The sequence below is a fragment of the Glandiceps talaboti genome, chromosome 7 (genome assembly GCF_964340395.1).
Source record: "Glandiceps talaboti chromosome 7, keGlaTala1.1, whole genome shotgun sequence".
Lineage (NCBI taxonomy): Eukaryota > Metazoa > Hemichordata > Enteropneusta > Spengelidae > Glandiceps > Glandiceps talaboti.
This window is the reverse complement of record NC_135555.1, coordinates 6,605,562-6,629,144: the sequence shown is the minus strand read 5'-3', so window position 1 is coordinate 6,629,144 and position 23,583 is coordinate 6,605,562. Positions and strand designations below refer to the sequence as shown.

The window sequence follows — 23,583 nt, the reverse complement described above, 5'->3', positions numbered from 1 at the left end:
CCATTTATTTCAATTTAGATTTCGCCTCGAATTTCCACTGAGTTTTGCACTCTGCAATGCCACGGTGTCTGACCAGGCCAGGATTGTGATTTGTAGCGCACACGCGATCGTCGTGTCGTACACGTTACTAGGTTTGTGATGTCACGTCGACAATACATACATTTTTGTATAACCGTACAGAAAGGGTCTCTCGATCTCATAAACATTTACACCCATAATTTTGCGATCTCAACAAAATTGTTCTATAAAAAAGTATATGTTACAAATTTTGTGTTGAAATTATGAGAGAAAAAATACTGAAAAGAAGGGATTTATAAATAAACCCAGCAGACGCAAGTAACCACTCTGTTAATAAATTTGTGAATGTCAGTTTGATTTTAAGGAGAATGCCACTTTGGGAAATAAAACGGCTATACCTTGTCACCTACCTGGATTTGTCGACGATGGCAGCGTACCTGTGTTTATCCTTCGTAGATAAAATATATCGTAAGATTTTAGTATCATATACTAGTATTGTTGTCAAATCCTATCTTCGAGAACGGCTGGCTGATTTTTGGTCACACTTGAAAACATTTCTCCAAGTTGTATAAATTTTGGTCAAGGACTACATGAACAACGTCATCCGTTGCTAGGGTGAACTGATAGTCCAATTTGACCTTTGACATGGACTGCTATCAGGACGGTCTGTGCATGTGAATGAATCACATCTGTATCATCGTAATTCGATTTTATGACTAGAGAACTATGAGATATTGGTTAAAATTAATGATAGACAACTTTGTTCTCTTTTTCCATATAATTGACGAGTGGCCATTTTTTACGTTAAATCTGTGCATGTCAGTTTGTTTTTACTTATGAAGGGGAACACCACTCTGCGGAATAAAGTTATTTTCATAAACTTTGGTTTCTGGAGAGTCATTTCACGAAGTCACATCACATACACATTTCGCTCGACACACTGTTTCCTCATCATCATGGATGTTAACATACATGAATATGTATTAGATGAGCAAAGAATATTCATGAGACCAAAGTGCTTAAGACGGCCACTGTTCATCTAATACAGATACATGTAAGACATATCAGGCAACAGTGTACTACTACCTGTTAGAACATATATAGAGATGAAACAGTTTCAATTTGGTGTTTCTTGGCAATCGAGTGAAATTATGTGAAATCATGCAATGATTATATACAACGTTTATTTCTGGAGTGGCATTCCCCTTTAAATCATATATCGTACACAAAAATTGGATCTAAGCTGTTTAAATTGTTTACTAATCATTAAAAATGATTACTTGACTGTGTTTACCAAATTTGTTTACAAAATTTACATTTATAAGTGGTCCGTCTGGAACTAGACTAATTACTTCCTGTACTCTGACTCTGTCCTCTACCAATACCGTAGCCTGTGGGGGGGGGGGGGGCAAGGGGGCAGCTCCTCCTCGCTAATATGTATATCTTATATCTCTATTGTACGCTGGCTTAACTTTAAATACAAATGTGTCCAGTTCAAAATTGTAACTTTTTGCAGCAAATTAAAGATTCTTTGTACGGGAAGGTACAAAAGAAATGCGCACATTTACTGTGGATTTCCCTGAAAAACTATTAAACTAGGTACGCAGTTTAAGATCCACTCTTTGAAGATCCACTTTCAATAATTGTGTTCAACGTTGTCTTAAATTATGTCTATGGTTTGGTATTTTATGCCTCTAAATGGCCTCCTACACTGTCTTATTTTCAATTTGTTTTCACCTTTGGAGTTGTCTCCTTCCAATCAGTAGCAATCAAGGTGATAATTTTTTCTCTCTCCCAAAACAAGATGGACGGTGTCTGGCTAAGTACCTCCCTGTACAGGTTAGAGCTAATTATAGAGACATCTCCTTATGCATGTGAAATCCACATCCTCTGTAAAGTACGTACGTGTAATCTCGTTCGGAGTACTATTGTAGTTGGCTATCACCGATATTTTTATGCATCATTGTTGTACCATATGATTTTATATCTCCACTGTAGTATAGGTGACAGAAGGGGTGGCTAAAATAATGCTTGAGTTTCATTTGGCGGGACTTAACATTTTTTTAGAAGAGAGGGTGAGAGGAACTACACTATTTGTTTAACCGTAAATTGTGTACATTTCCTAATTGTAGCTATGAAGACAAATTGCAAGAGATAGTATCAAGATGACTGAATAAGTTCTATCTAAACTCGACCTGAGATATTTTGCTATCATTATACTAGTATATAGTTTGTATTATCCTTGTCAAGCATTGTGAAAAAATGTAATCGACCTACCTACCGGTTAGGTTACCCGTTGACCAGTATTTTTTATTTTTTCTGGCCTTACATATGGTATTTAATTATAGCGTATTTTAAAATAGATATTATGTAAATTGCATGTAAATTTATGTAAATTAGCACATTTCTAAATTTTAAATGCCTGATTGCACCATGACAAAGTTCTGCCCCCCCCCCCCCCCGGCAATTTGGTCAGGCTACGGCCCTGTGTACAGTACATGCAGTGAACAAAAATTTCACACAGTCAGTGAGTTATCTTTGCCTAGCTAGCTGGTGCACATCGCTGACGTGTCTATGGTAGCTCGTGCTTTCACTCAAGGGATGCACGTGCGTGATCTATCGTAAATCCCGTTCGGCGATGGAAGCCGGGGATGCAAAAATGTTCAAAAATAAAAATAAAATGGAACTACAAGCTACCCCCCCCCCCCCCGCCTGTAAAACAATCTTCTAGAGTCTTAGCATTTTGCCGGCATGGACTAGAAGTAGAAGCTTGTAGACATTCATGCGTTTCGCTTGACCAGTGTCGCTTTGTAAATATTTATATTACATATATTATGAAAGAAGAGGAAAAGAAACTAGCATGACTAGAGTAACATATAACATTCCCTTCTGATCAGAACATCACACGTAAAATATCAAACGTTTTGGTAAATCTACTTTTTTTGAAAGGGAAAACACAACTGAAAATACTGTAGTGAGTATTTACCAGTTTCTTCTATGATCGATATCAGTCTAGCATTTTAACAGTCTAGGATTTTTGATACGTAAGTGTTTACATTTAGTCTTTCTGATGTATACAGCAATAACAAATACCTTTTCATTTACACTTTTCAAGTGAAATTTGGACAGTTTAATCTTTGCTAATGATATGTGGAAGGGATTACTGTGTCACATGCTAAAACAGGTTCCATCTATATGAATTGGGTAATTTTCCAAGAAAGCAGGCTAACATTTGCCTTGTCACGTAATTTAAGTACGCATGCTCATTATTGTGTAGAACAAAATAAAATTACGTCATGTATTCTACGCTAATGTACGCATGCTCGTTAATTTTCTAGCCAGAAGAAATCGTTGAACGAACGGCTGGGCGTTGTGGCGTGCGCCTGTAATCTAGTTACTCGGAGGCCTGGATGTTGGACTGTTTGAGATTGGGAGTTCTGCCAGACGTTGTTCTATGGAGATCGGACGTCCGTGCTAAGCTCGGCATCGATATGGTCGCCTTGGCGGAGGCCGGGACGACCAGGTCGTATAATGAGAGACGCACTGGCCCAGGGCGGAAACGCAGCAGGCAAAAGTCTCCGTGTGGAGCAGTAGTGGGATCGCGTCCGTGAATAGGCGACGGCTGGTAGCCCAATCAACATAGTGGGACTTCATCTTTTTTTCTTTTCTTTTTATAAAATTTCAATTTTCCTCTTGGACTGGAATTTTTAAAGTGTTTTTTTTTTAGTGTCATATATTTTTTATAAAATGTAAACAAAGTTTTAATTTAATTAATTTTGCAGTCAATTTAGTAGATCTAAATTCTGGGGTTCCTACTATGTGAGTGGACTAATTTTTCTCTTTTTAATTTTCTCTGTTTTGGTAATTTATGCTCATCAAGATATTTGTCTAACTCTTTCACATTCAGTTTTTCAAGAGTTCCACTCAAGAACAACTTCAACAGTCATAGTCATTATATTTCTTGTTTTCTCTTTTTTTTCTGTTGTTCTTCCTGATGTTTGGATCTAATGATTTTTACTCTCTCCAAATTTTTCAGATATTCATTGTAGTTGTTGACAACACTTATACTGACAATATATTTCTCTGCAAAACGGGATATAGAAATTTCATCATGTAATTGTTTGATGCATACAGCCTTTTATGTTGGCATGGGGTTGGAAGTCATCTACAGTTTGGTTTGTGTTTGCGAAATCACCTTATACTGGAAATAGAAGTTAAACTTATATATCAGTCAAAGCATACCGAACAAAAATGTTGATAGTTAAATTATTTCTGGAACGTTTTTGACTATTCCTTCCAACAATAAAAATGTTCACATTTATACTTGCACTGTTGACAAGCTGAGCAACACAAACCAGCATTGGAACTAAATTATTTACCCTGTAAAAGTTTATACACAGAAACTTATTATTTATGAGTATTTATGAGTATTTCTTTAGTACAAAGGCTATACGCATGGCGCTGAAGCTGTGTGTGTGCGTGTTAATGTAATTGTATGCATGTATACATACATACATACATACATACATACATACATACATACATACATACATACATACATACATACATACATGCGAAAGCAATTAAATACTCCAAAATCAAATGCCAAACATACATGCTGTAAAATCATTCAGTGACTAACAAGAAACGAAAGTTTAGAAAAATGCCTTTATTTCAAGCACTTCAACAGAGAAATGTGAAATATATTGTTCTATCATTTGACTCAATGTCACATGATCGTCAGGTGATACAGCCTGTTTAAGCTGAGATCACTTGTTGATGAAAACATCTCTTTCCAGACCATATATGAACATGACAAAAGAAAAGGAAATCTACAGAAATGTACCAATAAGATATTAGAACTGATATCGTTGGGCATGGTTCAATCATTCAAAGTACCATAATCTATCCTATCCTATCCTATTGTATTGTATTGTCAATGTCATATCGTACTATATCATATCATATCATATCATATATAACATATATCATCTCACTGTGCCATGTTGAATTGAATTACATAATAAATTATCATACTCTATGTTATCACACTTTTGTATTGTAGAGTTCACAAGTTCTCAATTTTTATTACATGGTAATCATCATTTCTCAAGATATTGACATCGTAATTATCCCCATCATCATTATCACACTGTCATCATCACCATCATAATTTTCGTCAATGTCATCATCACCACCATCACCATCATTGTCGTTATCATAATCACCACCACCACCATCACCACCACCAACAACAACAACAATAACAACAACAGATCATCATCATCATCATCATCATCATCATCATCATTACCACCACCACCACCACCACCACCAACAACAACAACAACAACAACAACAACAACAACAACAACAGATCATCATCATCATCATTATCATCACCCCAAACACAATTACACATACATATTTATCGATGGTACAGTACAAAGAGATAAAAAACAACAACAGAAACATAAACTAAGAGCATAGTCAGCATACAATATAGAAATATATACTCTGAATTATACATTAAATGGAAAATAAACTTGATTGGAAGCTTCTGTCAGCTAACATGGTCTTGTGTTTCATGTTCAGTTCGTGCTTCTTCTTCAAGATTACTGAAGATGGAAGTCAGGCCTGTGACAACAAAAATTATGGCTGCTGCAATCATAGCTGTGGACCAGTAGCCTGTGTATCTCTGAAGTGAAAATCCAATATAGCTACAGGCAGAAAAGTAATAATAAGATATTATATAGTGTCAAACAAACATCTGTGCAAATATTCAATGCTTCCTGCCCCCTGTGGTTTCATCCAATGTTTTGGCTACGCAAATGAAGGCATTGCAGTCTGGCTGTCATGAGATGTATTGTTCTAACAGTGTCATAATTAATTGCATGCTAATGACATTATTTGCATATAAATGACATACATAACAGTATAACAGGATTTGGTGTCATGGGATGCAATCTAGCAAAAAAAGTGTCATTAACATACCAATGACATTCACAGCAGTAATATTTATTGTAATTGTTATTGTTACCTTGCTGGGCAGTGTAGGATGATGTCATTCCATCCATTGTTATCAAAGTCACCAATCACAACAGGGGCTGTTGGTTGGCATGGCAATGAGTGTTCAGCCAAGATACGGCCATCTTTTAATGAAACAAGAACTATTGAATCCAAGCCAGTCAGCACAACAGTATTCTATGATACATGGAGAGAGATATAAATACTATAATTATAAGGAGTAAGATTTTGGACTTTGATATGGCTCCCTGTGGTGTAGTTATTAAATATTATAGCTCAAATCTAGCAGTCATGAGGTCATTGGTCATGGCAGGGGATTTCCATGGCTGACACAGGGTGTTCTCTAGATTTGATGGGTAGGCTGTATCACTCAGCCATGTTTCACTCACAAAAAAGTGCAAACCTAGGGGGTCCTCCTGGAGTCATATGAGCAGTCAGGGATGATACCCATAGGTGCTATGCATTGGCCTGGGTGATTCAAGTATAGACAGTGGAATGACAGAAGAGTGCATAATATATCATGTAACCCACCCACCTAGACCCTAATTGTAAATCTTTAGAAATGTGTATAGTATGTCTGTATGAGATGTCTTTTGGGAGCAATGTACTCATTACCATAAGACAGGTAGTTCAACCATTAGAAAGATATAGAAGGCGTGGCCATATATATTAAAATTGATACTACCACATTCACAGGCTGGAGTGAACACATGCCTGCTGATTCACCACCAAGCCTACCACGGAAGCTATCCTGAAACAGACGTAAAACGATAAACTGAATTTTTACCTCTTTTCCAAAGATTTGTAATGACAAATGCTGCATACTGGGTACAAACGCATCTTTGACTTGCTGTACAAACTCAGAGTGCTGATTCCCACCCCAATAAAGATTATCTACTTGAGACCATTGCGCAGATGTTTCAACCTGTGTAAAGAATATAGCAAAACCAAAATATTATTTGAATCATGAGACATACTAGATAAATTTATCATTGGTTTATAAGTTGTTCAAGATCAAACGTTTCCGTAAATTTTCCAGTCTTTATACCCCCACCCAAAAGGACCGGAATTGGTGTCGATAAATTTAGGTGTGTGGCAGGCAAATGAGTAAACCAATCCATTTGTTCTTTGTGAAATATTCAATAGGTACCTGTAGTATTCAGAACTTATTGCAGAACTGAAATCTGGTATTCAGAATAATACATACACGATTATTGTGAATACTATATTTGAAGACATCATTTAGTGCATGTATACTACAATGTGGAGGAAAAGCTCAGACATGTCATCAACAACATGTTAACACTGGAAGACAATCTTTAAGGTTAATACAGACATAAATCAACATTATTATTCTAGAAAAGTTTTTTGGAGGTTTAAAGAAAGCACTTTTACACACAAAAAAGAAAAGACTTCTAAACTAAGATTGTGCCACTTAAAATTGTTAGTTTGCCGCAATTGCCGTTACCTGCCATTTGGTCTAAAACTGGTTAGTTTATCCTTACCTGCCAATGTGTTTGCCCATTTGGTCCAAAACTGGTTACTTTACCATTACTTAGTAGAAATATACTATCATATCCTTTACTTGATGTGGGTGTATGTGACTCTCCACTTAAATGATTCCATATACCTCTCCGCTCGGCCACACTGTTGTGTTAAAATAAAGTGAAATTTAAAATATAAAACAAGTAAGTTTTAAGTAAAAGAAATACACCTAGTAGGTCTGTTAGTGCTGAGTTGCATTTCCTACTAATACCATGCCTCCCTTTGTGATGATGACGTTCATAATGCAACTACATCCTCATCTCTTATTTTCACATATACACTTGTATTTACATTCAAACCAGGTCATAGCAGTCGGTTGTCAGGGTGATCACATCACATTTACCCCAATCATTTGTCTTGACACTCATCATATATCTAGATTGAGAGATTGGGGTAGATGTGACATCATCACAAGAGGTTTTCCTGTAAACCCATGCAGGAAATCCAAAAAAATGGCTGAACACTTGTCAAGTGAAGAAGAGCTTCATTACAAGATTTCTAAGTTGAGTAATTTACCAAGGTACTTTTTTATCACACATAATCATATGTACATCGACAGCATAACAATACATGTGTACTAAAGGCTGAAATAATTCTGGCTGTATTTTTTCTTTAATACTATCATTTACAATTCATATTTATTCTATTTTTTTTGTAATGTTTGTTAAGACTTCTCTTTCAAAAAAAAGTATCAGCGCCAAAATTGGATCTTTAGTTTATTTCTAATATCACACTTGATGTGATAAGTCACAACACTTAATCAGATTCAAATCTGTACTCAAAAGGAGCATTGACAAAGTGCTGTGCGATTAAATTTGTGTGACTCTTAACCAAATTCAAACTTACATGTGAAATCCCCATAATGGTTCCATGGGTTGGAAAATGTACACAACACAGACAACACTTGTCGTTTTCTCTATTGCTTTCTACTGTGTAGCCAAAGAGTGTGTGTACCTTTTGAAAGGCTTCACATTATAAACCAATTTAACTGACAAGATTATACAGCAATTCTTACAGTATTTGAAAACAAAAGAGGAATGTAAAAAAATCTGACCTTCTGACAACAACTGGTGGTACAGTGTGGGGTCCAGCTTCATAATGTTCATTACTATCATGACCAAGGAGAGAACCTGAAAGTGATGGGAGACAAAAATAACAGTGGTGATAATTATGTGATGGATTGTTCACCTGTTGGGGTGGTGCTTGTTGGGATGGGGAGAACAAAAAATATGGTGCTGGTCCCGGCAGAAATACTTCTCAGGTTTTCTCTTCTATCACAGGCACAGTAGAGGGATTTACTGCACATGAATACACACATTTCAAGAGATGTTGTTGCCATTTTGCTTAAATTTCACACTGATGTGCTGCCACCATAATGTAGTTCTTCATTTTCTTTGAAGAATTTGATGATGACAACGTTTTTTATTTATTAAATCACAGTTGTTTCTTGGAAACAATCGATGATTCTTGACAAAGATGGTTCATCAAAATTAAAACCTAGGCTTTGCGGTGAATAAACTGTAGCAGAGATGAAGTGTATGATGGTAAAGAGTGCCACCAGCGTTTGGAGTGTGTGTTAATGAACTACGGTTGTTTCTGTCTGGCAAAGCAGAGCTAATTGGGAGGAAAACTGTCATAAACGTACTTAATTAACTATTTTCTTCAAAATCATGTTCTTTCTCTTTCTTGAGCTAACAATTCTGACAGGAAATTGTGACAGTTGTTCCAAAACTTATCTATCAATAAACTTACCTGTGAAGGAGAACATTGTATGTAATCCAGGTGGGTCACAGATTGATGTGTTGAAGAGTAATACATGGGGAGGGTGTCCAGATTTCACAACAGCCAAACAGTTGTCTATATTGTTGGGGTTTTCAGTGAAATGGCCTGAAATTTAAAGACATTATAAGGAAAAAATCAAAGATAAATTCTAGTTTTTTCTATAGTAAAGAGTCACAGTCTGTAATGCTTTAAAAGCATCATGTTTGAATTCACATTCTCACACTAGTGCTATCTTATCAGTGGAGCCAAATATTAATCCTAAGCCAATGGAAACCGTTAAAGGCCAATGTTTCAATCCCAGGGTATAATACTATCTTATCAGTGGACCAGAGCGATTAGATAGACTCACTCTTTTGTTCTGTATCACCTATTTTCTTTAGCCCTGGTAGACAACCATTATTAATCTTAATCGAACAGGGGCCTTCAATAGTAAAATTTTACTACATTTCTACCAAAAACAGTATTTTTCTCTCCCAAATGTTAATATTAACATGACATGGGCCTTTAGCTCATTAGTTATTTAGTTCCTTTTTAATAGTCCATTCAAATTGTATTTCCAACCTACCTTTGACATGGTCTATAATAGTATCCTGGTTGATATCAGCATAAACACCTTTATCTTGCTGCAGCTTCAGTCTACACAATGGTTGACCAGTAGAAAGACCCAAGACTTCAATTCCCTGAAAGAATGACAAAAGAGTTAGTGTACTAATATTACTGGTTGCCATCGCAACAACCAATACTGTTACAAGTTTTATTACATATGCACCACTGATTACTAGCATTGATTATGTGTGCAAACTATTTAATATTTGCACTGCACTGCAATACTGAAAGTTTATTTCATACCTGTATGCAAATGAATATGTAAATTAGTCCAGGTGCCTGAAATCATGTGAAGGGCCAATAGTATTTTGTGCATAATTTGCTGTTTTGAATAAACATGTGTAACAATAACATAACCTCATGTCAAATGAATGCAACTTTGGCTGCATATTCGTATTCTCTAATGTACGTGCAATCTCTTTGTTTTTGAAAGTATGACTGCAGCAAACATCACAAGCAATCATGCAAACATCAGAAGTGCATCACATTGGTGGCATGTGTGTCATCGTGTTCTGTTATACTGTGGTTGTATATATTTTGGAGCTGGAATCATTTCAGTTGAATACGCACAAAAGCTTTTCCCATGGAAATATACACCCTGCTAACATACATTGTACTTTATGAGTTGTCATATTCCTATAGTCAACTAATGTATATTAAAGGTATCACCAACAGTTGTGCTACATACAGCAGGCCAACTGGACAAGTTATTTACAAGTAGTGTCTACTTTGCCCTTGCACTGTCCATCAAATTCAAATAAACCTGATATGTCCTACATTGCCATTCTGCCAAATTTTTCATATGCCAAAATAAACAGTAGTACTCTGGTATAGCCTACCTCTTGCATATGTAAAACTACAGCATTTGGATTCTTGATGTGTTCAGATGCACTGTGTGGTCTAAGACCACCAAATGCATAGCCTACTAGATGCTCCTCATCAAGTCCAATGACTGTAAGTATTAGAAAATCAAAATTGTTAGGCGAGTAATATATTATATATTCTGGATACCCATAACGATAAAAGATTGTGTACTTTGGCCACTAGGGGTGCTATTCGACCGCACAGTATTTGGCCAAAACTTTAGGCCAGACTTGTTCAGCACTGAGTGTACTTTGAAAATCAACCTTTTTTTCAATGTTTCATGGTAAAGCTTGATAGCAGTTCTGGTTAATTGAAGTAGTTCTGTTTCTTCAATTTTCAATTCTTATTACATCATGATTCAGAAATTGAAATATAGGTTGGTTTGATTGACAGATTGGTACTTCCTGAACATGTCTATTGTAGAAAGGCATCACTGTGTTTCCTTTACATAAACATACATAAAAGCTACTTACAATCTAAAACACCTTCCTCCCCACTGTCTTCATAATCCTTGGACTTGCTGCCTCGGCTTTTCACAAATCGATTTATTTCCATCCTGGTATCACTGCGTCTCTGCCATGAATGTGGCTACAGACCAAAATGATTAAAAGACAGCATTTAAACATAACAACCACACAGACAGACAGACAGACAGACAGACATACAGACAGACAGACAGACAGACAGACAGACAGACAGACAGACAGACAGACAGGAAGAAAAAACAGACAGACATTCTGCCATGCCTATAGAACTACGAATCTTGAGTTTGGAAGTAGTGCAACTAGACACCAATGTTAAAGTGAAATTTAAAGGCTATGCTAATTTTCTGACAGCTATTAACACCAAATTTAGTTGATGGCTTTCCTTTTGCATTTACTATCTGATGCAGTTCAACAGAACAGTGTTTATGGAGTTTACATAGTTTGGTTAGTTGGATGGTGTGATAAGATGAATGCATAGATGGATCATGGACAGATAGGTGGATGAGTAGGTAGTTGGATAAAATAGATGGAAAAATGGATATATTGAATAATGATTGATTGATTGACTGTGCTTATCTAATGTATGGATGAATGAATTGATTGATGGATAGATTGACTGATTGATTGTTTGATTGATGGATGGATTGACTGATTGATTGATTGATTGATTGATTGATTGATTGACTGATTCATTGATTGATGGATTGATTGATTTATTGGATTGATTGTCCTTACCAGAGATCTCAACATAGGAATATTGTACTGAGACCAATGAGATTCTCCTTTGTGAGTCAGTCCTTTTCTCAAACCTAGTTTGAAATGATGGGCAGCAAATAGAAGCTGAAAAATAACATTATGTACAGTGAGTAATCAGTTTTAAAATCCTAACTCTGAGTTTTGAGACAACACAAATAAAACACATAGATGATATACAATCAATGAGCTACATATGCAGAATGTGCTTCAGGAACCAATTTTAAATTGTTTGAAAATATCTTGAATCATCCCAAATTTGCTGATTCTCTTGAAACCACCTTGCAGAAATTTGGATGTTCATCTTCATGTTTCCTCAGGGAACCACTGCAAATCATCAGACTATTTTTCCCAATAGTGCTCATTGTGAAGTATAGTAAAGATAAATTTTGAAGTCATTTCATTCTCTATACAAATATACACTCTTGGTCCCTATTATGTATAAAGCTTTTCTCAATTTTGTTTAGTTCATGGAGTGAACGCCTCTCCTCATGCTCACTCCCAAAACTAAAAAAAATTGAAAACAAACAACATACATTTAAGGAAATAGAGGTAAATAAAGCAATCAAGTCATATTCCTAGATCAGATTTCAATCAGATTAATCTCAGCACCCTCATCCCCCCTCCCCCACCCATCTAGAAAACAATCTAATAAAGCCAACCTCCTCTGTGTTAACACCTTCATCAAAATCCCCCGGTAGGTGATGCCATCGTAAACTGCCATCTTTACCACTTAGAGCATAAGTTGAGAAATGATTGATTTCAGCATCACCTTCCTGTACATCAGAATATATATATCACACATACATATACATATACATATACATGTACACACAAAAATCATAAATGAATACATGCATTTAATAAAATGATTAATATTTCTTGTATAAAATGGACAGGCGTACTTCAACAAGTTGTTAATCAAGTTGTTAATCTTGTAGAAAAACAAGGATTAAATCTGGCTGCCTATGTCTTGTTGATGCTTTGATGCCCATTCCTGCAATTTTACGTCTTAACAATGACAAAAAACCTACAATACAGGATTGAAAAGGTTTCTTAGTTATTATGTCTACAATCCAAACTAGAAACAAGTGCCATGGGTAAAAACTACAAGACAGAATCATGACCTTCACTCCTATTCACAACTTCTATGTCTACATCTCCCAACATGGGTTGCACAGTGCTGAATGATGGCATGGTTACCTGTTTCATTCTTTCAGAATATTCTTCTTCATCTTCATCATTGTTCACATCACTTGGATTGATATCCTCTACTCTTTTATGATGATCATGTCTGTCAAAGAATAACACAAACTGTTATCGTATCATTATGGAAAATGTGCTATCGGCAAAGTATGATAGCCACACATTATAACTAAACTGTTGTTACTGGTATGTGGTAACATAAGTGAATGATAGGGTAGCCTTAGTTGTAATCAAGATACTAGGCAGCATAATCACTGAATGAGTTTGACTGTGCAAGTAATCTAGAAAAAAACATTTCTATCAGAGACTCCACCCTACTGTGAGTGTAATTACATCAAATGTGCAGTTAGCCGATCACCAGGAACAAAACACATGACACAAAGTGAGGTAAATAAAGACATCCCACTACTCTCACCAAATCTGATTTTAATCAGATTGGTGTTTGGGTAACTGTGACAAACATCTGTCAAAGTTTGTCCTGAAATGTGTCATGATAGTAATGACATTTCTATATTGATCACTTTTGTCCTTTGTCACAACTTTCTTTCTTTGGTACATAATTATACTTACACTAATTTTCTTTCATGGTGGTGTTTATCCGTCATACTAGCACCAACAATCACTGTGCCACCATCTTTTTTTTTTAGATTGTGTGATGTCACCAAAATGGCTGCCTCCCTGCGCAGAATTCAACATGAAAAATTGGTTTTCAATTTGAGTTTTGATTACAAGACAAATTTCACTTTGTTTGATAAAGTCTTCAGTGTTCACAACACGGTCTCAATAGTATAGTCTCAGATCACGATCTTAGTATAGTATAGTCTCAGATCACGACTGGTCTCAGATGGCTATTTTTTGCAAACTGAGACTCAGTTCATGGTCTCAATTTAATGTTTTAGGTACCCTTACATACCTCGATAGTGATATTTCTTCTTGAGTTTAATTGAGAATCAGTTGGAGTTTCTTGAACAAAGCAATATTAGGAAAAAGTTCAAATATTTTATTTCTGAGACTCATTTCACTTTAAGCCTGATTACATTCATTAAACTGTGACAGATACACACTACTTACTTGATGTAATACTTAGGATCAATGTCTTTCATCAGTTGATTTTCCCAGATCAGATTTAATTCGTTATCATAACACATCACTGTCCAATCAGCTGTTAGAACGACTATCACCTGTTGATAAAGTAATCACAGTTTGCTCATATTATCATTTTAACTCCAATAAATTATGTTTTAAATTAGCCAGTTCCCATTTCAAAATAGATCGGGGTGATCAACTCAAAAATGGGTGTGAAAATCCTTGTGTCTTCGTCTCTACCTGTAAAGTAGTGCCAGTTCACTTTAGGGAGAATACAGAACTTACAATCCATACTGACTCGCATACTCAATCACAATGGACTATGGCCAAGGATTATCTGTATTATCATAATACCTAATCTGGAGCTAGCAATGATTGACTATTGTCAGATACAGACATCGATGTCACTCCTATATGCTCCATGCACTTAAAGGGCCTTGTTTCAAACCTGGGTCATGACACTAGTATGTTATCTCAATAAAGATTACATGGAATCATTGTGTTTTTGCAGACTAACTTTTTCTATAGCTCTACAAAACAAATGATTTTTCGCACCAAGATTTTAATCCTAATCTGAAGTGGGCCATTAACTTTAAGACTGTTTCATTCAGTCGGAGTCTACAACAGCACAAGCTGTTTTAATGAGATTATTGGATTAATTGGTATTTTCTCTCTCACTGTCTCAATATCATGTGTTAAGTTAACAGCATTCTCATTAGCCTAAAAGACACCAACCAAATTGTGTTTATTCTTTTTGCCTTGAAATATTGTCTATTATCTACAGTATGTCTTACTACAGTTATTCAAAGATGGTCTCTCCTTTGTTTTCTGTAAATTTATTTGGATTCTAATGAAATCTAGTATAACTAGAATCTCTAACATACCTGTTTCCTTATTTGGAGCATTGACTGATACTCCACCAGAAACCCTGTTGTCATAGCAACAGGGTGTTTGTTTACATTGCCTTTCTCCCCAAGTGGAACTTCATGTAGTACATTGAGATATGCCAGCACTGCTTTGTTGGACTTGACTTCCGGTGCAACGGCTAAGATGAGCTTTGGTTCATTTGTGGTGATGACAATTTCTGAAAGTAAGGAACTTTATTTGTGAGAAAAATTGTTGATTACAGTTGAATTACATCAAGTACGTATGTACGTACGTATGACATGCAGCATTCTGTGACAATCAGACACTGGTTTATGAAAGTCACAGGCAAAGATGAATCTAAACATTTACATGTCTGGATTTAGTAACAAAGTATCAAATGGGTATATATAAATAATGGTTAACAGTTACAAACCTAGCAACTAACAAATGTAATTTACAAATATGTATCTCAATATGTTGCATTAAACTGTTCCAAGGAATAAGAGTTAAATTCATCTTCAAGCATGGATTCCACTTGTATGATTGTGCTAAATATATTGCTGAAGCAATTTCAGCATGTCAGCACGTCAGCACGTTGTGACAAAAAAAGGTCATATCTGCTATAATTGTGTTGTAGATATGACCTTATTGCACTGACATGACATTTATGGTTACTGGATAGTATGTATGTACAGTGTAGGTGCGCATGCATAGGTTATTGTATACAGGTACATTTGTATGTTATTAATTTATCTTGAAGAGTGCTAAACATAGGTGAAGAAATAAAGTACACTGACTTTGTTCTTACCATTTATGCCATCACTTTCTATGTCAGTAATTACTGGTGGAGTACTGTAAAAAAAAAATGAAAAAAAATAACAGTTCATTAAATCCTGATTTCAAGGTAGCTTGACTCATTTGATAATGAAGATGGCGATGATCATGATGATGGTAATGATCACCCCATGTGACAATTGAGTGCAAACAGAATATGATTGTGAAAATTAGAATACATTATCTATGATTCTTATAAATTGTATACATATGCAGATGCCAGAAAAGTCTGTACTTTCCTACATTTTTTAAAATGTATTTATTCAATCACTGCACAATTTACTTACATTTTTTCCCATATCTTTGCATAATGTTTGTTTTCGTAAAGTGAAGTCTCAATATCCCATCTCCATACTGGTTGCAGACTGTAGCTATCACGAACTCTTAGCAAGTACACTGCAATGCCACATACCACAACCAGCCACAAATCGCGTACTGTTAGTGCACTCAATCTTTTTCCAATTTGCTCCATCATATCTCCTTGCATAATGTGTTGCACCATTAACAATTTGCACTTGACTTGTCACTCGCGCCCCACATAAAATAGTCGAATTTATAAATATCACATCGCGTACATTCATTCAGCTCACTTCACCTATCCGCCATGATTGAATAATTGCCGTAAAAAAGTATAAATTGTTCAAGGTCTACTGTCTTAAAAAGCCTATTGAATTGTTTTCCACTTTTTTTTACTTTTACCAAAAATTAGATTAAGATAAGTATTTTTTCTGTCCATTGACAATTTTCTTAACGAATAGATATGAACAACCTTCATTCCCGCTGCTGTCTTTTATGTTACCGTTTTACGTTAAGTGGTCAAAGTTCACAAAGACTAGCAGTCGACAACACGCAGGTGGAATGTCTACGTACGTGTTATGATTGATTACTTTACAGGTGCAAGAGCATTATAGCTAACTGTGTCGAGGGAGGGCAGCCATTTCTTCCACATTGGCCTAATGTAACCATTTTACGGATAGCAAACCTGGAGAAGATCGCTGTTTTCGTGTAAAATGTAGACAACCAGAAATGTGATGCGAAGGCAATATTAATGTAAACAACGTTCTAGTTCTGTGCATGGTAAACAAAGTACAGCCATGACAGTCAGTTACTCGTTGAGAGTTAGTGAGGCGAGGTTTTTTAGTTTTACCCGTTTACTTGCGGTGTGGCGAGGCAGCATTTACAAACTATTGTGGCAAGAGGTTGTCCTGTTCATCGTCTCGTACTACTCACTTAGCTTGTTGTACAGACTTGCTCTTGATGAGGAAGGTAGGAAAACGTTTGAAAATGTAAGTATCCTTCCCTGTCGTACATTATCTTAGTCTGGATGCCAACGTGCATGGTATCGAATCATTCATCAGATGAAATTATACCACGTTGGCATCCAGACTGCTTTTTTTCGATAGTTCTGCCAGACTTATTTTCCACACCTGGATATTATTTCTAATCCGAAGACTTCAAGTGCACCTTTAACACCACCCCCCCCCCCCACATAGTTGTATTGTTTACATTTAAGCAACATTCTTTCGACATAAGTCATGTCTGAATGAATCATTCATAAAATGTGTAACAGTTTCCACTCATCCACAACAACACAATTTGATTTGTAATCCCATTTATATGATCATTATATTAGCATTTACTTGGTTTAATTTGCATAAACAAATAAGAGGCAATATTTCACGAACTGTTTGTTTCAATAAGAGGCAATATTTCACAAACTGTTTGTTTCATCTCTTTCAACAATGAGTGTTATGCAAGGTAATGTTCTGCTAAACACATAACTTTATAGCATTATGTCAACATAAAAACAAAACATGTAATATACCATATACATTTAGTACATGTACAGGTAGATCTAGACTGTCGACAGTCGCTCGCGCCTTTTTCCCTACGTTTTATCTAAACTCCGGTCCGGCGCAACACTAGTAATAGTATAATCGCAAACTGATATCGAGGGCCGTATTGCGAAGGTACACAGGTACACATCCCTATTTTAAAAGATTCACAAAAAAAGTTTTAGATACTTTTAATATTGATAGACCTTTCAGCTAAGTTTGTGCCTTGTATTTTGTCAATTGAAGAAATGATGTTAGTTAAGTAACATTTTCCATGTACAAATCAAACTGTGTGGTGATAATTTTTCTCAGTATTATTTTGTATTGATTACCATGACGATTCATCCATTTCATCACAAACTACATGTATTGACAAACGCTTTGTTATCAAATTCATGCTTTCTACCCCAGATCTGTCTTTATGCCAAGGAAGGTCTCAGTGTCATACCTCTCAGTTTCATCCTTGGTTTTTATGTCTCTCTTGTAATTGGACGATGGTGGACCATGTACACAGCAATACCTTGGATTGATGAATTTGCTCAATTAGTTGCCAGCAATGTACATGGTGAGGATGATAGAGGGCGCCTTGCACGACGCACCCTTGTGCGATGGCTAAATGTTACTTTTGTCATTGTATCAAGGGCAGTGTCCATACCAGTACTGACACGGTTCCCCACATTAAAGCATTTACAAGATGCAGGTGAGGCAATCATTTGGCAATTTTTTTTTAGAGGTATAGCTCTTGGATTTTTTCTTGAAAAGTAGTAGAGTTTTTATATAATTATTTTGAGGCTCTTTTGTGCCACAATTTGAATTTAGCAGTGGTCTTGACCACTGACATGTTTGACTCAATCATTTGCTCATTTCAAATCATATAAAATCATAAACCGTGTGTGGGAGTGTGTGCGCAGTGCAGTAAAATTGTTTTTTATGATGAACAGACATTTTGTGTTCCTGAACACATAGCTTCCATCATTGTAACATTCCATAGCATCTTTGTGGCCCCTGAAGAGTTCTCCAAGAGAAACAAAAATAAAATACCCTTGTCCAGGACTAAGAATGAGTGCAACCTAAATGCAAAATGAAAATAACATTCCAAAGGTATTTGAAAATAAAATTCTCAACATATCCCTGTATCCAAGAACTGTAGAAATCATTCAAAGTTAGGAAATTTATTGTTTTCTTTTCTAGGACTTTTAACAGATGAGGAATATAGTAAATTTGAACAGCTTCCGACCGCACACACTAAGTTTTGGTTACCTTGTCTGTGGGCATGTAACCTAGTGTCTCAATTACGTGAAGAGGGCAGAATTAGGATGGATCTGAGCCATAGATATTTACTGGAGGTATGTAAAATTTATGTTTTTGCCGTTATTGTGTTATTTTCAAGCTAACAAATGTAAACCTTCACTGTTACAAGCCGTCAAGCACAAGAGAAACACCCCGGATATCCACATCACTGACATGCACACATCATGAGGTGTTCATGTTTTCATGGAATGATCACACGCTCGTTTGCATACAGATAATGCAATAACGTTTCTGGCATTGCACTGCAATGCAAGTACTAGCAGTAATGCACATGTACTGATGCAAGTAATTACTCAGTACTTTTTTCTTCTTCTTTCAGCGAATACAAGCTCATAGGCAGTCATGTCAAGACCTCATATCTTTTGATTGGATCAGTATTCCTATTGTTTATACTCAGGTCAGTCTGTTTACATCGGAAAACTCATGAATATATACAAACAGTAAGTTCTTGATATGGCTTGGGAAATCCAGTAACAAACAAGGGCAATTGGGTAAATTATCATAGATTTTCATACCATACATGTATACCATAATGATTACTTTTTTGGAGGGGGGGGGGGACCTTGGTAAAAACCCTGGGGAATGCAGGTACGATGTCAAATACCTCCTTACAGTTACATGTACTAATAACACAGACACTGAAGTCAGCTATAGTACCTTTACTTATTTAACATGTACAGGTTTTCAAACCCTAATAATGGGGGGGGGGGGGGGGTGGGGTGATTCTGGCATAACTTGATTTCCATATATTTTAATGTACCATATTTCAGGTGGGTACCCAAAGACATTTGAGGGGGAGGTCATTTTGGTTATGAATTCTGTGTCTGTCTGTCTATCTGTCTCTCTATCTGCCTGTCTGTCCATCTGTGTCATCATTTTCTCAAAAACAGCCAGCTCATTTGAAAATATTACAATGGTACATACATGTACCTTACAGGAGGCATTCAGATCAAATCTGGTACGTATCATCTCTGTCAACAGGTAGTGACTATTGCATGTTTGTCCTACTTTGTGGCTAGTATATTTGGAAGACAGTTTCTAGACCCATCCAAGGGATATGATGGTTACAAAGTTGATTTATATTTCCCAGTAATTGCAACTTTAGAATTCTTCTTTTACTTTGGATGGCTTAAGGTAAGGATGAACACATATTTCTGATTATTTATAAGTATCATTAAGACCTGTTTTTATATGTTATATATATTTTGGCAAAGTTGAAGTTGCCTTCACCCCCACAAACTGATGACATCACAACTCTCATTAGCAATACACTGAAATGCCATGTATTCTACTTGCATATTATTCATGATATTTTTCTTTGTTCTGCCAAGGAATCTATGATGATGTATGGGCCTTGCAAATTGCCACTACTTGTGTAGCAAGTCATAGTGACAAATCCTTCATGTCACAAGTACTTTCTGGCTGAATGAAAAAATATTGCGAAATACTAAATATTTATACCCTCTTACGCATAATTTATTTAAACAATGGGAAAAATAATGGCGACTTTGGAACATTTTGACTAATTTTTGGAGTATCACAGAACCAGTGACATAGTCTCTTTTTTTTTTTAAATGTTCAAACCTACTTAATTGTAAAACATTGAAATTAATACCAAACTCAGCTTGTTTACATTATAATCCATATAGGTAGCCCAAGCGATACTAAACCCTTATGGTGGCGATGACGATGATTTTGAACTCAACTATATTATAGACAGAAATGTCCAGGTAAGTACCTCAAAAGAAGGTAGCATGAACTTCAGTCAGAAACAGTTTAGAAGTAAATATTTATGTTGAAAAATCAATGATTTGGATATCAAAATAAAGTGATGATTTTTCTGTCATCAGAGGTAAGTTCATCAGAAAATAAGTGCTACAGAATACCAGGCAGAAACAGTTTAGAAGTGAATGTTATTTTGGAAAGCTATAGTGTGAATATCAAAATAAAACTTTCATATAACTAGTTATTTTCATATCATAGTTTCTTAAAGAGGTAAATGCTGAGTTTATACATATTTTGGCATAGTTTTTAATGCACAGATATGCACAATATTGTACATACTAAGCATACTTAAACACCACTTAAATTGACTGAACTCAAACATGGTATTAAGGTATAACCCATGATGATGTGATGATGTAATTTATCATACGTACCAAAAAATGTACAGGAAATCCCTATGCAATCAACTGTTCTAACAATGTCAGAAGACAATTGTAATACTAAACAACACTTATTACTTGCATTAACATTAACATTATACTAGAATGTAGTTTTATTGAAGCATATTCACTTGAGTTAAAAAGAGCATAAACTCAGCTTGTGCAACTTTAAGATTGGCTACTGTTGCACTTCACTAAACTAAAAGTCACTCAATTTCCAATGTTCCTAGACTGTAGACAGTATGTCCTCTTTAGTTTTGCAGTAGTCCTGTTATAATGAATTTGCTCCATAATTTTCTTATTCTAGGTAGGTTTCTCAATTGTAGATGCACTACATAGGCAAATACCAAATCTAGAGAAAGATAAAAACTGGGATCAATTGATTGTGGAACTGCCTTACACCAAGTCATCAATGAAATACAGGAAAAGACGTGCTTGGTATGGATCTACTAACAGAGTCTCAGTGTAAGTATTACACTTGGTAACAGTAATAGAAAATCACAGTTTCATGAAAAATAGAGAAATAGTCCATGGATGTAAACCAGTGTACTCAGTGCCATCAATAGCCTAGTAGATATCCATCCACTTTAGATGTTGTAATTCGCAACTTTCCCATGAAAAAGTGCCGTACACCAAAATGTAGTCAAGTACCTTTGTGACAGTCCCAAGAGGTAAAATAATGTTTTAGTTATTAAAGGGGATCACCACTCCAGGAAATAAACATATTTTCATAATCTTTTGGGTTCTAGAGAGTCATTCCAGGAAATTTTTGGAATTTCTTGCGAGGGTCATATACACTGCAATCTCTTTGTCTTGATAAATACCAACAAATCGTAATTATGATAGTACTAAACAGTACAAGCTTACTAAAGGCAGAAATAGGTCTGACTACATGTAGACTTTTCCTTGGGTGCATGAATATACATGTTTTGGCATAATTTTGCTGTTTTTTTCAAGGTTCCTGTAGTATTCTACTAATTTCTGAAGCCTACATAACCATCTGTTGCTCTTGACAGAACCCAAAACTAGTATACAGACAGGACACCTAAATCATCTGATGACCTCCATGTATATGTGTACGTAACTATTGAGGAAATACTTATGCCATCATCTTTGCTAACAATGCCAGAAGATGACAATTAAATGTCTCCTAAGGCATATGCCTCGATGTAAGACTAGTGTAACTGATGTAATTTCATTCACACAATGATGCTTTTAAACAGATCACATTTCTCTGTTCCATAGGCGGAGGTCAGAAAATTTTGTAACTGAAAAGCAGCTGGAAACAACAGCTGAAGATGGTGTCATCATTGAAGATATCTCTGAATGCATAAATTCAGGAAATAGTGGAAATATACAACAGGAGGATGGAATAGACACTTCATTACTAAGTCATCGAGGAGAACTTCACAATAGAAACACAAACAGGGAAACAAACATAGCAGTCATTGACAGTAGAGAAGAGTCTGAACAGGAAGCGTCTTTACTGGCTGTATCTCCACTTGGAAAAATTACACAGTTTATTGACGAGGGTGGAGACAACTATACAGAGTAAATATGTGTGAGACTTAGACACTTTTCAAAGAGTTAATCCAAACTTCAGCTGTTTTCAACTTTTTTTTTAGACCAAGGACATTTTAACATAACAAGTTTTTAAAGTATCACTGCTGTGTAATATTGTAAATGAGCAGTCTTTTGTACTACTGCAAGTGTACTTGAACTACTAGTATTTGGGAAACAGATTTCTCAAGATGTACTGTGTCTTAAAGTGCTATTTGCACATTAACATTGATGATTCAGCTTGTCTGTGAATAGTACTACTGGTTGCAAGCATCTAGTACACTATCGACTTGATGAAGCTATGTATTAAATACACATCATGTATTTTAATTAATAACATTATACATCTATACAGATAGTAAGGCATACAGATGATGTTCTAATGAATGTATTACATTATACAGTAAATACATGTACATTGATTCCCCCAAATCAGAAAGATATACTTTACTAGAAAATCCACATGGATGAACACGCTGGCTATCATGCTGGTCCATTATAGCAGGCGTACCATTGATAATAGCAATAAAATGACTCATAATAAATCTTTTCCCTGCAGGCAAAGTTGCAGGTGTAGTAGAGGGTGGGAGAGAGGGAGAGACAAAGAGCAAGAGAGGGAGGTACGGAGGGAGAGAGAGA

General features: G+C 35.8%; 2 protein-coding genes across 2 annotated transcripts; one reads left to right on the top strand and one right to left on the bottom strand.

The window, feature by feature from the left end:
* Positions 1 to 5,414: 5,414 nt before the first annotated feature.
* On the bottom strand, positions 5,415 to 14,449 carry LOC144438213 (uncharacterized). Its single transcript, XM_078127255.1, has 14 exons — positions 14,358 to 14,449; positions 13,857 to 13,964; positions 13,284 to 13,374; positions 12,743 to 12,856; positions 12,063 to 12,167; positions 11,316 to 11,430; positions 10,818 to 10,930; positions 9,938 to 10,052; positions 9,343 to 9,477; positions 8,645 to 8,720; positions 7,551 to 7,692; positions 6,833 to 6,970; positions 6,059 to 6,222; positions 5,415 to 5,738 (listed from the first exon to the last, which is right to left on the bottom strand). Exons 1-14 carry the CDS (start codon positions 14,432 to 14,434, stop codon positions 5,582 to 5,584), a joined length of 1,650 nt encoding a protein of 549 aa, XP_077983381.1. The 5' UTR covers positions 14,435 to 14,449; the 3' UTR covers positions 5,415 to 5,581.
* Positions 14,450 to 17,167: 2,718 nt separating this feature from the next.
* LOC144437873 (bestrophin-2a-like) lies at positions 17,168 to 23,529 on the top strand. The gene is made up of 8 exons (XM_078126905.1): positions 17,168 to 17,359; positions 18,320 to 18,608; positions 19,100 to 19,254; positions 19,539 to 19,616; positions 20,201 to 20,353; positions 20,869 to 20,949; positions 21,692 to 21,849; positions 22,630 to 23,529. Exons 1-8 carry the CDS (start codon positions 17,168 to 17,170, stop codon positions 22,937 to 22,939), a joined length of 1,416 nt encoding a protein of 471 aa, XP_077983031.1. The 3' UTR covers positions 22,940 to 23,529.
* The last annotated feature ends 54 nt before the right edge of the window (positions 23,530 to 23,583 follow it).

Excerpts from the sequence above, each read along its gene's own strand:
- LOC144438213 (XM_078127255.1), bottom strand. The coding sequence starts at position 14,434 with ATGTGTTATGATAACGAATTAAATCTGATCTGGGAAAATCAACTGATG. Across the intron at positions 12,168-12,742 it reads AAGGTGTTAACACAGAGGAG|CTTCTATTTGCTGCCCATCA; the intron begins GTTGGCTTTATT and ends GTTATTTTTCAG. Across the intron at positions 7,693-8,644 it reads CCACCAGTTGTTGTCAGAAG|TGTGGCCGAGCGGAGAGGTA; the intron begins GTCAGATTTTTT and ends TTAACACAACAG.
- LOC144437873 (XM_078126905.1), top strand. The coding sequence starts at position 17,168 with ATGACAGTCAGTTACTCGTTGAGAGTTAGTGAGGCGAGGTTTTTTAGT. Across the intron at positions 17,360-18,319 it reads GTAGGAAAACGTTTGAAAAT|ATCTGTCTTTATGCCAAGGA; the intron begins GTAAGTATCCTT and ends TTTCTACCCCAG. Across the intron at positions 19,255-19,538 it reads GCCATAGATATTTACTGGAG|CGAATACAAGCTCATAGGCA; the intron begins GTATGTAAAATT and ends TTCTTCTTTCAG.